Here is a 14,656-nt window from a genome sequence, read left to right on the forward strand (position 1 = left end):
AGGGTGGGAGGGCGGCAGTGCGGCAGTTTGCTGGGCGATCTGTGTTTATCCCCCAGCAGACTTTTCAGAGTTGAGGAGGGGGCGGGGTTACACATGGCAGGTTAAGTATCGAGGTTGCAGTCATGAAATCATTCTCAAGAAATTTTCGTTTATTGAAACTGTAGCCAGCTTCAACTCCTGGCTTCGGAGACAGGGCAGTTGCTACCCTGACAACCAGTATTCAAATTGAATACTTTGTTTCTCACGGCAGCACGCACGGCAGCGTGCCCTCCCTCCGAAGCCAGCACCCTGAACGAGGACTTAGCTTCTTAGGCCTCGTTCAGGGTGCCAGAGACAGGAGTTGGAGGGAGGGCGGGAGGGAGGGCGGCAGTCTGCTGGGCGATGTGTGTTCATCCTCCCCAGCAGACTTTTTCAGGAGTTGAGGAGGCGGGGAGGGGGCGGGGCTACAGACGTGAGGTTAGGGATCCAAGTTGCAGTCTTGAAATCATTCTCAAGAATGATTTCATTGGCTGCCGAGGTCCCAGTGATGCTGCTGCAGCTTCAAAAAACGAAATTTTCGTTTATTGAAACTGTAGCCAGCGTCAACTCCTGGCTTCGGAGACAGGGCAGCTGCTACCCTGACAATCAGTATTCAATTTGAATACTTTGTGTCCCACGGCAGCACGCACGGCAGCACGCCCTCCCACCGAAGCCTGCACCCTGAACGAGGCCTTATCTCTCTCAGCTCTATCTCTAGACTCCTGATCACTAACTGAATTTGGGAATATGTCTCAATTTGAATATCCTCAGGGAGTGTCTCTAGTTTTGAATCATTACAACTCAAAGCTGGATACCGATTGGCTCACACACACATCAGGGGGTGTTCCAACCCATATCCACCCTTTGGATTAACACATTCAAATGTTGCTTAGGTCTGCCCCTGAATATTGCTACATACTCAGAGCTGAAATGCAAAACAGACCAACTGGAGGAATTAACCTTTCCACTGCCTGTTCTAACAGGACTGACAGAGGAAAGGCCCAGAAGAATACATAGCTGCCGAAGGCCAGGCTATATATATATATTCATGTTCCAATGGAAACAGATAGTAAGTACATTTATTACTTGAAAAATTAAGCTTTTTTTATTTTTGCCCACAGTATGTGGGACAGCACCTTTAAATCTTATTACTTTCAGAGCAAGTACATACAGAAGAATATAATGATATTTAAAAACATAAAAGTTGATAGAACCCAATAAATGTGACACAATATACTGAGCCACACTAATATAAAATGCTTAATGCGTGTCAGATGTTCTATGAAGCCAGAATATGCCAGCTACTGTAGGCTCAGATAGGAAGAATGGATGGTGGATGTTGTCCGTTTTGGAATTTATAGCTACTCCCATACACTGCATTAGCTTCAATGCATACAATAGGATCACTTTATTTATTTTTTAATGTCGGAAAGAAAATATATGCCACTCTGAGCTACTTACTGAGCCAAACTGAGTAGCATGACTGGTTGCAGATAGGCTTTCTAATTTATTTGTGAGATATTATACATAATGAGTTTGTAAAATCCCATCACACTGACCTTCAACAGAAGTATGCATGCAAACGGCGGCTACATCAAATACTACAGATACAACAAATTCTAAGCTATGGTCTAATAAAAATCCTGAGAGCTACATTTATTCAGTGTCATCAGATTCACTTTGAATCACAAGAGGAAATTGGAGTCCTACTAAACCATAAATATGTTTTGCTACAGGACGAATAAAACAGCTTCTCTTCTTTATCAGGCTGTCTTTTTCAATTTTGGGTTGACTTGCAACTCCGCTTGGCTGCCCATCTAACCGGTTATGAGGTTACTTTCAGCATACGCCAAAAATCTACTGTAAGGTTGCCAGCCTCATTTCCTGGGCCCTCTAATTTGGCACTAAGGGAACGTAGTGGCAGTATCTTTGGATCTTTTTGTGACAACACCATGAGTTATACAGCATTTACATTTTATTCTGATATTCTTTGTATCTTATATTCATGTGGTTATACCACATGCCCAGTTTTATGAAGTCTTCTCACTCAGAAAGTTTCTCTTCAAAATTAAACTAAAAATGTGAGCAAACTGAAAGCGCTACCCAAATAAGCAATGTTACAACAGTATGTATATATGCCAATAAAGAATATCACTTGTTAGCACATTCACATGTCTTAGACAGGTCTGCAACCCCGCCTTTCAACCATTATCACCTAGCATACAGTGCTCCCACTGCAGCAAGGGATTCTGGGAAATTACATGCAAATGAGCACACAATGTGTCACCTTTTGCCTGGAATATCCATTCACATGGAGCCCATTTAAGTAGATGCATCGCCGTTCACACAGCTTTTAAGCACAGCATGGGACTAGCAAAGCAAGTACAGACCACTCACAGACATGTTTCAACCTTGATGGGTATCATCAGTGTGAGGTCGGTGGGACACATTGTGAGCTCACTTGCAAGTCATTTCCCAGAATCCCTTGCAGCCCCCCCACCCCTCCCCGTACATATTGTGGGCTGCATTCACATTAAATCATATACACAATGTGGGTACTCGCGCAATGAAAATATCCTTTTACTTTATAGGTGCCACCCTTACAAAATGATGTAAAGCTTCCCGGTAAAACATTTGATAAATAAATTATCTGCCATCAAATTCCAATGATATGTAATATGGAGCATTTGTAAAATCTTCCAAGATTGGATCAACATCAGTTTCATACAGTATGCATTCCCATTTGAATAATGAAGTCAAGCTTCAAAATACAGTATGTACAAGTTAATTGCACCTTATATCACAGACTGTTTATTTATACACTATCATACACTACATCAGCGGTGCGCAAACTGTGGGGCGCGACCCCCAGGGGGGGCGCGACACTGCTGACGGGGGGCGCTGGGTTTACAGAGGCCCCGCGCGCTTCCCGAAGGCACTTGAATTAAGTGCCGGGGGAGCTGCAGGGCCTCTGTAAACCTAACTTACCGTGGCTCCGGCGGCTTCCTCCCTGTGTCGCCATGGCAACGCGGCGTCAAAATGACGCTGCGAGGTCATGTGACGTCACGTTGCTATGGCAACGTGACGTCATTACGCCGGAGCGCGGGTAAGTTGGGGTTGGGAGGGGGGCGTGGGAGTGAGGGGACAGCCGGCAGGGGGGCGCAGGGAAAAAAGTTTGCGCCCCCCTGCACTACATCACAGTGTATTAGTTTATTCCCATTGCTGGGAGTGCCCCTTTATATTTGCACTTTGTACCAAACTCTTACTGTTTTACCACTTCTAATTTAGGTTGGACTGACAGCAACAACAACCAATAATGATCTTGACTTTCAGAGATTTATTCGGTCAGAAAATTGAGAACATATGTCTTGATACATACAATCTGAGAAGTCCTTCCATTTTGTAAAAGCATGAAAAAAAAATGGCACCCTGGCCTATATTTACAGCTGCTGATTTTGGAATACACTATATATATATCTATATATATATATAGATATATATATATAGTCAGGTATGGAGATTAGCACTCACGGTTTTGTTGCAGGAGGCAGATGCTTGTCCCATAGAGAGTATGTAGACATATGGAGACCAGGGGATCCTGATAGCCAAAAAGAGACAGCACACTGCAGGTATGGTATCAAAAAAGTGTATTCAGTAACACAAGGCCGCCAACGTTTCGGTCCTCCCAACGGGACCTTCCTCAGGGCAGTGCCCTGAGGAAGGTCCCGTTGGGAGGACCGAAACGTTGGCGGCCTTGTGTTACTGAATACACTTTTTTGATACCATACCTGCAGTGTGCTGTCTCTTTTTGGCTATCAGGATCCCCTGGTCTCCATATGTCTATATATATATATAGATATATATATATATATATATATAGTGTTCGACAAACCTATACATCTGCACGCCCCGGGCGAGTGGATTTAACACCGTGGCGAGCTCCTATTGGCCCAAGCAGCACATGTGTTTTTTATTTTTTATTTTTCCCTGCTTGCGCTGCTGTTTAATTTCCCCCGCTCGCCCTGGAAAAAAAAAAAAAGCCGGAGGCGGGTTCATGTTGCTGCAGTCCGGCTCCCTGAGCAGTGCCCTCCCTCCTCCCCCGCCTCTCTGATCACGTTTCTCCTCCCCGTTGCAGCCAGAGAGTGCCTCCGCAGGCCACCGCATATCCCCAATGGCCCCCGCATATCCCCAATGGCCCCGCATACCTCTCAATGCCCCCCCGCTTACCCCCAATGGCCCCCGCATGCCCCCACATACCCCCAATGGTCGCCGCATACCCTCAATTGCCGCCGCAGGCCCCCGCATACCCCCATTGGCCGCCATATGCACCCGCAGGCCCCCTCAAACCTCCGATGTCTCCCGCAAGCTCCCAATGTCGCCCGCAGCCCCCGATGACTCCAACATACCTCCGATGGTGGTGTCGCTCTCTCTCTGTGTGTCGCTCTCTCTCTATGTGTCGCTCTCTCTCTCTCTATGTGTCGCTCTCTCTCTCTCTGTGTGTCGCTCTCTCTCTCTCTGTGTGTCGCTCTCTCTCTCTCTCTGTGTGTCACTCTCTCTCTCTCTCTGTGTGTCGCTCTCTCTCTATGTGTGTCGCTCTCTCTCTATGTGTGACGCTCTCTCTATCTGTGTCGCTCTCTCTCTCTGTGTGTCGCTCTCTCTCTATGTGTCGCTCTCTCTCTCTCTCTGTGTCGCTCTCTCTCTATGTGTGTCGCTCTCTCTCTATGTGTGACGCTCTCTCTATCTGTGTCGCTCTCTCTCTCTGTGTGTCGCTCTCTCTCTCTGTGTGTCGCTCTCTCTCTCTGTGTGTCGCTCTCTCTCTCTGTGTGTCGCTCTCTCTCTCTGTGTGTCGCTCTCTCTCTCTGTCGCTCTCTCTCTCTGTGTTGCTCTCTCTCTCTGTGTCGGTCGCGCTCTCTGTGTCGGTCGCTCTCTCTCTCTCTCTGTGTCGTTCTCTCTCTCTCTCTGTGTGTTGCTCTCTGTGTGTCGCTCTCTCTCTGTGTGTCGCTCTCTCTCTCTGTGTGTCGCGTTCTCTCTCTCTCTGTGTCGCTCTCTCTCTCTGTGTGTCGCTCTCTCTCTCTCCGTGTCGCTCTCTCTCTCTGTCGCTCTCTCTCTGTGTCGGTCACTCTCTCTCTCTCTGTGTCGGTCGCTCTCTCTCTCTGTGTCGGTCACTCTCTCTCTCTGTGTGTCGGTCGCGCTCTCTCTCTGTGTCGGTCACTCTCTCTCTCTCTGTGTCGGTCGCTCTCTCTCTCTCTCTGTGTCGGTCGCTCTCTCTCTCTGTGTTGGTCGCTCTCTCTCTCTGTGTCGTTCTCTGTCTCTCTTTGTGTGTCGCTCTCTGTGTGTCGCTCTCTCTCTGTGTGTCGCTCTCTCTCTCTGTGTGTCGCTCTCTCTCCTCTGTGTGTCGCTCTCTCTCTCTCTCTCTGTGTGTCGCTCTCTCTCTCTCTGTGTGTCGCTCTCTCTCTCTCTGTCGCTCTCTCTCTCTCTGTGTCGCTCTCTCTGTGTCGCTCTTTCTCTGTGTCGCTCTCTCTCTCTGTGTGTCACTTTCTCTCTCTCTGTGTGTCGCTCTCTCTCTCTGTGTGTCGCTCTCTCTGTGTGTCGCTCTCTCTGTGTGTCGCTCTCTCTCTGTGTCGCTCTCTCTCTGTGTCGCTCTCTCTGTGTGTCACTCTCTCTCTCTCACACCCACTCTCTGTCTCTCTCTCACACTGTCTCACACTCTGGACCTGGATATCTTACTTACCCTATATATCTTAACTGCCCTAAACCTACACCGAAATAACCTATACTGCTTACTTCCATATCTGACACAAGCTTCACACAAGAGACATCGGAATCCCACTAACCCAGAAGACAGGTAAGAAACACCTCACCTCCAACATATAACATTGCGGGAATGAGGTACCTGGACTGCGGACCAGGTAAGATCACACACACACACACACACACACACACACACACACACACACACACACACACACACACACACACACACACACACACACACACACACACACACACACACGTAACAATGACTAATTGTAGTATAATGTAATACAATAAATAAACTTATGTCAAAAACGAATGTTGTTCTTACTAGGAATTTATTCAATTTATTTTATTTGATTTTTTAAAAGCGGGGCGGGGTTGGGGGCGGGACTAGGGCAGGGTTGGGGGTGGGACTAGGGTGGGGTTGGGGCGGGACTATGGCGGGGTTGGGGGCGGGACTAGGTGGCGAGTAGATTTTTTGTTCGCCGAGTAGATTTTTGGGTGATTTGTCAACCACAGTGTGTGTGTATATATATATATATATATATATATATATATATATATATATATGAAACCAGGTGTCCCACCAAGGAGACAAAAAACAGCACTCAAGGTATATTGCAAAAGTGTATTTGGAAAAAAAGCAGGCTTTTTTTCAAATACACTTTTGCAATATACCTTGAGTGCTGTTTTTTGTCTCCTTGGTGGGACACCTGGTTTCCTGTTATTTTTGTTGAACAAGCACCTATTTCTTTGGAGCCTTTGAAGTGCCTGCTGTTATCTTTATATATATATATATATATATATATATATATATATATATATATATATATATATCACAAGCTCCAGTACTGTATGTCATGCTCTCAAAAAACACTCAATTTTTTTTGCCCCTTTAAGCTTGGTTGTATATTTTTCCTGGTCTCAAGAATCATGTGTTAAAATGAAATGGAAATATTGGCACACTTACACCATCCTATAAACAAGAACACCCATTTCCTCAGCTTGTCCGTTGAGTAGGTCATCACTATGGCAGTATGTAGGTAGCATCCTTCCACAAACATCCAGAAGAAGTTGGTTACCACAAAGTAATTGAAGATCGTTGTGATGCAGCGACACCAGGCCTGAAAACACAATGGTCACTTTATGAGAGGCTGTAATCAGACATTAACGTACAAACAGAGCTGTAAGGCTAGTGAAATAAAGTCATCGTGACCGATATGATCTGTGACAGAAGAAATGGGTGAGAAGCAAAAAAGCCACCGGAAACATTAAGAGACAGAGAGAAAATTTTAGCCCACAAAATACATTGGGGGCTGCAGGTATGTATTAGGCTGCGCTTATAGTGCCGGCGACAGTGACGCAATGTTGCGTCAAAACCAATGCATTGCCGCCGTCGCGTGCGCTTATAGTAAGCGCGATGCGACGGCTTGGCCGTGATCGCAGGAAGTCATCTCAATTTGATTTTTCCAGCGACCGCAGCCTGATGTCGCCGTCACCGGCACTATAATCGCAGCCTTAGGCTGACAATATGTTCAACTTCACGTGTTCATATGCACCAGGGTCGAATGTAAGAAAGTTTCAAACACGTTTCTTACATTTGAAGCTGATCTATAAGACACTGAGGGGAATGTAACCTCAGATATTGCAGGCTGAATCTACACGAAGAAAGACAAAAGCAGCAATGATTAGAGGTGCACATGGAATAATAATAATGCGCAACCCCGCTTTTCAACCATTATCACCTAGCATACAGTGCTCCCACTGCAGCACAGGATTCTGGGACAGGACATGCAAATGAGCACACAATGTGTCACCTTTTGCCTGGAATATCCATTCACATGGAGGCCATTTAGGCAGATGCATCGCTGTTCCCACATGGAATAATAATAATGCGCTCTGTAACTATTCCCTTAAAGCAGTAGTCCAAGCTGCCATTTTGAAAATGAATGTTTTTTCTCTCCATTCAATATGTGCATCAATACAATCTGCACACTGACAAGTGATTGGCTAAGTTGTCAACCGATCCGTTATCCATTGATCGATCGCTGAAGATTCAGCTCGGGGGTTCTTTTTATCCCTGTTAGGGCTGCAGAAGATTACCCAAGATGCAAAGTTCTGTGTGGAAGACCATGTGACCAGGCAGGCACTAGATACAATTGGTGCACTGCTAGAGAGAGGGCAGGGCTCAAGAGCCAGAGCCTGTCTCAGAAGAGATGCTTTTACAACCTCTAGTATTGAAAAAACATACTTATGAAGAAAGAATATAGATAAAATACTTAGTAATGTACAGGAGGGCCCCGGGTATACGGCGGGTTCCGTTCCAGGGACCCGCCGTATAGTGAAAATCGCCAGAAAGCGGAACCGGCGATTTTCAGTTGTTTGCATGCGCAAATCTGCATTTTTGCCGTTCTGCGCATGCGCGAACTATGGTCTACGCGCGCAAACTACAGTATGCGCGTGCAAACTACGGTCTGCGCATGCGCGCCGGATGCAACCGCCCGTTCTGCGCATGCGCGATTTAAGATGGCGGCCCCCTTCTCGGTGCCGCCGTATCGGCGGATCGCCGAAAAGCGGGGCGCCGAGAAGCGGGGCCCTGCTGTACCAAATAATTTGTCACCTGGGATGTACTATTGGGGCTTTCTTATCTTTTTTGTTGTATACATTAGGTCAGTATCCCAGTAGCACTCCTATTGACACATATAAATATATATATATATATATATTAAAGAAAAGAAACACACAGCGCAATCCCACAGAGATATCAATCTAATAAACTAGTAATACCACATATAAATCGGAGGGTATTAACCCTTACAATTTAACTGTCCCTATCTCAGCCTGCTGCCGTTTAGGTCTACAGCTCCACAATAGCTGTAAGGCCTCGGGCATAGACACTTTGCCCGTGCGGAGGCACGCTGAGGCTCAGGGAAAGCGGTGCTTTCCCTGGCCTTAGAGCGCGCGCCGTCCGTGGGCATATCTGGGGGCGGGCCAGTTACGTCACGGAGCTGGTTCGCCCTCATTGGGCGAACCACTCACGTGACCGGCCCTGCGCTCCGGCACATACAGAAACGTAACTTTTGTTAAGACACACGCTTCCGCAGGCGTGCGGAAGCGTACGCGAGCCCCTGCTAAAGCCGCTCTCATTGCGGCTGCAGGGGCTCAGTGCAGAGCGTGAGCGCGGCTCAGCACGACTCAGCATGGCTCACACTACTATTTCCCAGGCCTAAGAAGGTAGATACCAAGAGAATGACCTAGGCACAAAGGGAGACAAGAAAGAAAAAGAACAAAGTAAAAAGCCTTTCAAGCAGCAATTCTTCCCAGAAGCCTATATGCGTTTAACTGATATAATATTAGTATCGTACCCCCTGAGCATGACCTGCTCTTTTTAAAAACATTTTTTTGTAATATTATGATCTCTAGTTTCTGGTGACCTGTAGATAAACAAAATTAGGTGAGCTCAACCCTACCCATATAATAACATGCATCAGTAATACTATATATCTTCCAATGCCTCAGAAATTGGCCATACATTTATGGAAAACTGCCATAAAAAGCCAAGACTACTTACCCAATTAGCTTGTAATTTATTAGTGGAATTATACATTTTTGATCCCGTCTTTTTTTTAATTTATTTTTATTTTAACAAAGAAATCATGTGGTTGCATCTTTTGATAAAAAAATGAGGTGAGCCTGTTACAGTACCCATGTCAACGTAAACTCCATATTACTACACTAAAACATATTTCTTATTGTCTTGTGGATTGAACATCTCCCACTACTACAAGAAAGAGCAAAGACTGAACAACAATTCAACATGTGAAATATCTGAAGTGCCTGAAGGGTTAACTGAATAAAGCATTTATGTTATCTGGGATTCAGTGAAATTAAAATTCCCTTGACAACATGAAGGAACAATTAGGAAAGCACAAGTCCCTTAATGAATACTAATAATATATATTCACTTGTCTTTATTTATTTATATGAGTCACAAACATTTACCACCTTCCCCAGTGGAGGGGGAACTGCAGACGACCATATCATGGAAGTGTGTTTTATACCCACAGTATTGGCTCATAAGTAGTTTACTCTGATGATGTACAGTAAGGCTTTATTTATCAAGCATCACAAATCACACAACATTGCTCAAAAAGGCACTGGATAGGAGAGGTGTGAGAAGAGATGGTAAGCGCGACCTTTTAATTACACGTACAAATCTGACAATAGTGTATAATCTAACTGTATACAGAAACTGGAGCCGGGCTGTAAAACTAAATTAGCTGCTCTCTTAAGAGATCTGCACCAAATGTATGAAACAAGATTGCTGGGGCTGCGAGCGGACAATGTGAAAATGCTTGCGCTGTGGCATGGATTAAATTGCATTACATGAAAATATTGTTCTAGTAGATCTGGAGGAGCGGCCACCTGCAGTCCTCAAGGGCCACCGACAGATCAGGTTTTAAGGATACCCCTGTTTCAGCAGAGGTGGCTAAATCAGTGTCTCAGTTAACGATTGAGTCACTGATTGAGCCACCTCTGCTGAAGCAGGAATATCCTTAAAAAAAAACGGATTTGTTAGAGGCCCTTGAGGACTGGAGTTGGCCACCCCTTTTAGTAGAAGTATTAGTCCTCAACAAGTATAGATTGTTTGTACAAATATAACAGACGTTACCCCAGTTATCCTACGGTCACACGCAAAATCACATTATTTGCCGCTTCACCGCTCTGTGTTTGCATCGCACATCGCGAGCTTAAACTCACACCAGCAGTGACACTTTATGATTGTCATTCAATGCTGTTGTTGTATGAGATCTTTCAAGAAGACCTTATATCTGTACATTTACACATTATTATTATTATTATTATTTAGGTTTTGTAACAGTGTAGAAAGAAAAAAACATTTAAAAAGTGAAGCAAGTTTTAAAAAATAGCTGGACAGCTGAAAAGCTTTTTGTTGCCTCTTTTGAAGAGTTTTATGAAGGTACGTGCAGTTACATTATCAAATAATAGTTAATATACATATCCCTTGCAAGCCAATATTTCTGGACATGCCATGTGTTGTAGACGTGTTTACATTGAGCACATTGTTATTACCTCATTGCTTTCATGTACGTTATGGTCGATCATTTGAAGCAGAAACCACATGATGTTCCTTAGGATGAAGGTGGTGATTAGATTCCAGTGGATGATATTTCGTAGGCATCTTATGCTCCTAGAATGCATATAAAACAGAATACATAAATATGTGAATCATTTAGACAAATACTCATTTTTTTCCTGCCTCCTTGAAGTGAGAAGGCCTGTGAATATCTCCTGGGCCTGGAAACCAATAGCAGGAATAGAATAAATCCTTTACTCTTAGCAAGGACAGAAACAAGTCATGTTTCTAGACCCAGGCCTGCAGATTCCAATGGTAATATTTGAGTGCCATAGTACCAGGGTTGAAGGAGAGGCTCACTGAGTGAAGACACTGACATTGATAACAATGACATTGAGTTTGAAGCAGGGGACCCTGGTTCAAATCCTGGTGTCGGCTTCATGTGACCGTGGGCTAGTCACGTTATCTCCCTGTGCCTCAGGCACCAAAATCATAGATTGTAAGCTCCACGGGGCAGGGACTGTGTCTGCAAAATGTCTCTGTAAAGCGCTACGTAAAACTAGCAGCGCTATACAAGAACAAACAATTATTATTATTAAAAGCGCTATATGAAACAGCATATACCATTTTATTATTACTATAACTACCAAAGCCAGGTATTAAGCCCACAGTTCACTGAGAAAGTTAACTCAAATGTGCAAAGTAACTGGTACTGTGGGTATAATGAAGCTCGGGAGTAAAAATCATGATGCAAAAGCGTAGTTATATGTCACATCTCTTCCACCACAATCTCCCCCTCTCTGTGCTCATAGAAAAATGTGAAAAATATAAGATTTCTTTTGATCTGTTAATCGTCTATTTGGCAACCGCAGAACACGGAACGGTGAAAAGAAACATCATTCTCTGTCCACCATACAGTCGCATAAAAGGGAGTAACTGAGGAAAGTGAAACCATTCTCAGGTTTCAGCCTCTACAAAGTGTCTGATAAAAAAGCCATGCATCACCCACAGATCATCACCAACGCCACCCAATACATGGTTAGCCCCGCCCTTCGTACATCATGGGGAAATCCTCCAGGAATCGATTCTTTTTCTTTAAAAAAAATATCAATGTGAAATAATATTTGGGGTTTTATTATTTCTCCGAAATGACCGCTTCCCTCTGGACATTTGAGCCACGGACTCTCCTGACATATGGTAGCCTCAGTTTCAGAATATGTATTTCCAGCTTTTCCATTATCACAACGTGAATTTAATCACCAACTAATGTTTTTACATGAAATAACCACCAAGGCAAGACCCCTAAAAGGAAGACTTTATCATGTGTCTGTTTATATAATACAGTTATTATCCGAGCTTCTTCCAAATTATGAGGCATAGGGTTGCAGAGGCATAGGGGTGCATTCTAGTTAAACAGGGGTGAGCAAACTATTTGAGCTGCTCGCGTCCCCTTACCTCTTTTGCCGGTGTCAAATGACACACCAAGCCTCTGAAACCTGGTAAGTGAAATTGCAGGGGCCTCACACAATCCCCTCTGCAGGTAAGGCATCTGCATAATTTTATTCGTATTATAGCGGAAATTTGGGAGGATATTGGGATGTGCAAGGAATTTTTGCGTTGTTACAATGGGAGAACTCTGTGGAAGGGTCGGCCAACATCCAATAACGAGCTTCAGCTTTTTACGGATGCGGCACTGTCAGTGGGTTTTGGGGTATTTTGAGGGACCGTGGTGTGCTGAGCAATGGCCCGATTCATGGGTGAAGTCTCATTTAATAAAGAACCTGGTAGTTGCAAATTGAGCTTTGGGGAGCGTGTTTATATTACTGGAATGTTGGTTAATCACCCTCCTTCTGTATAGGGGCGGAGACCAAGGCAGCGCAGGCTGGCTTAGGTGCGGATGTTATTCAAAGGATTGGGCGTTGGGAATCTAATAGGTTCCAGAGTTACGCTAGGCCAGAAATGACTTAAGGGGTGGTGGGGTTGATTCGTTTTTGATGTTTTAGGTTTTGGTAATTAGGGGTGGTTGGGGGTGATGACGTGGGTTCAGTAACATCTTTAGATTTAGTTAAGTCGATAAAAATGATTTATTTATTTATTATTTATTAATAAAAATGATTTAGCTCAGATTCATGTGCGTTGAGGTGCTGTACAAATAGTGTAGTCAAGCAGTGGTCATAGAAAGGCGTGGAAGGGGGCTCATAGTGACAGAAAGAAAATGAATAAGGCATTTGGTAAATTTATTTAGCATGCAGGAGGTTGGGTGATAAATCACCAACGGTTTGATACAGATAATAGCAGATTAGTTTGGCTAGACGAGGTACAGTTATCGGAGATAGGTTTAGATTTGTTTAACATAACTCTTCATGACGGGTTTGAAAGGGTCCTTGCGGGTCTAGGGGTACAAGGCTAGTTTAAAGGATTAAATAACCCTGGGGGTAGTGGCTGTTGGTATAAGTGGGTTATAACCTTGCGAGGCAGGGGTTCCATGGTGCCGGTAAGCCTTGTGGTGTCTGGGTGTGGTGAGTGGGCAGGGTTTATTTGTACATGAATTCTCTGGGGCCCATTACTCGCTTGACAGACGTGCTGGTGGGGTGCCCGGCTTGGTGACTTTGCGAGCCATGGTTGGTACCATCAGACGTTACCCGGGGGTTGAGCACACTGCCATGTTTGGGGTATATATATATATATATATATATATATGTATATATACACTTGCAATTCCTATCTCGCCTGCTTTGAGTTGGTGTATATATATACCCCAAACATGCCAGTGTGCTCAACCCCCGGGTAAAGTCTGATGGTACCAACCATGGCTCGCAAAGTCACCAAGCTGGGCACCCCACCAGCACGTCTGTCAAGCGAGTTTTTGGCTTGGTTTAGGCTGGTTTAGGCTTTTTTGGAAACGGTTTAATTCCATGTCTGCTAATCCGGTGGAATGACAAAACTCGCATTACTTGCAAACAAACTGAATTCTATTAGCTACAAAAAGTGCAAAAGGTTAAATCGCTCCTAAAGAACTTGATTTTTTTTTCTCACCAACTCAAAGCAGGCGAGATAGAAATTGCAAGTTTCCTCCCAGGCCTGAAATAGAGAGAGGACGAGGAGGAGGACGAGTTCCTAACTTAATAGTATCTCCAGATGTATATATGTGCCCTCAAACCTCCATCCAATTAAAATAGGGAAAGATGGGGCCTTTAGACTGATTGATTGGTTTTAAGGATATATTGTAGGATGTGTGACTCATCAAAATAGACTTTGCATAGACATTGGCATATCTCCAAGGGTTCCTCAGGTATGTTCCTTTTTCAGCACAGGCATCTCTCCCTAATTTTATATATATACAGTTTTTTTTATATTTGTTTAATAAAAACTGAGGCCTTTTGTACCTCCAAAAATGTGTAGTGTTTTGTTTATATGTATAGTTTAGGAGGTTTGTTATTAAATGTGAGAAAAAACTCTATTCTCTATTGCAAATCGCATCTTCTAAACCGCTCGATTTGTACTTACTTTAGAAGCAGAATGACCTGAAGGTTGTGCTAACTCCCTCCTAAGCTTGAACTACAGCTTTTGCGTGGTAGTAGGGGTGGAGGATGAGGAGGACCTTCCTCCAAATAAATTAGGTTAGGAACTCGTCCTCCTCCTCTCTCTTTTTCAGGCCTGGGAGGAATCTTGCAATTCCTATCTCGCCTGCTTTGAGTTGGTGATAAAAAAAAAATCAAGTTCTTTAGGAGCGATTTAACCTTTTGCACTTTTTGGAGCTAATAGAATTCAGTTAGTTTGCAA

At 44.3% G+C, this 14,656-nt stretch overlaps 1 protein-coding gene across 4 annotated transcripts in view; it reads right to left on the reverse strand.

Annotated features, from left to right (window-relative positions):
* Positions 1 to 14,656, reverse strand: part of CRHR2 (corticotropin releasing hormone receptor 2) — a 446,496-nt gene that overhangs the window by 47,570 nt on the left and 384,270 nt on the right. For all 4 annotated transcript variants that reach the window (XM_075587953.1, XM_075587949.1, XM_075587950.1 and 1 more), the window contains 2 exons: positions 10,870 to 10,987; positions 6,746 to 6,899 (listed from right to left, as the gene is read on the reverse strand). In XM_075587953.1, the coding sequence (XP_075444068.1) occupies positions 6,746 to 6,899; positions 10,870 to 10,987 (272 nt within the window). The remainder of the gene's footprint in view (positions 1 to 6,745; positions 6,900 to 10,869; positions 10,988 to 14,656) is intronic.

This window comes from Ascaphus truei, chromosome 2 (assembly GCF_040206685.1).
Source record: "Ascaphus truei isolate aAscTru1 chromosome 2, aAscTru1.hap1, whole genome shotgun sequence".
NCBI classification, from domain to species: domain Eukaryota; kingdom Metazoa; phylum Chordata; class Amphibia; order Anura; family Ascaphidae; genus Ascaphus; species Ascaphus truei.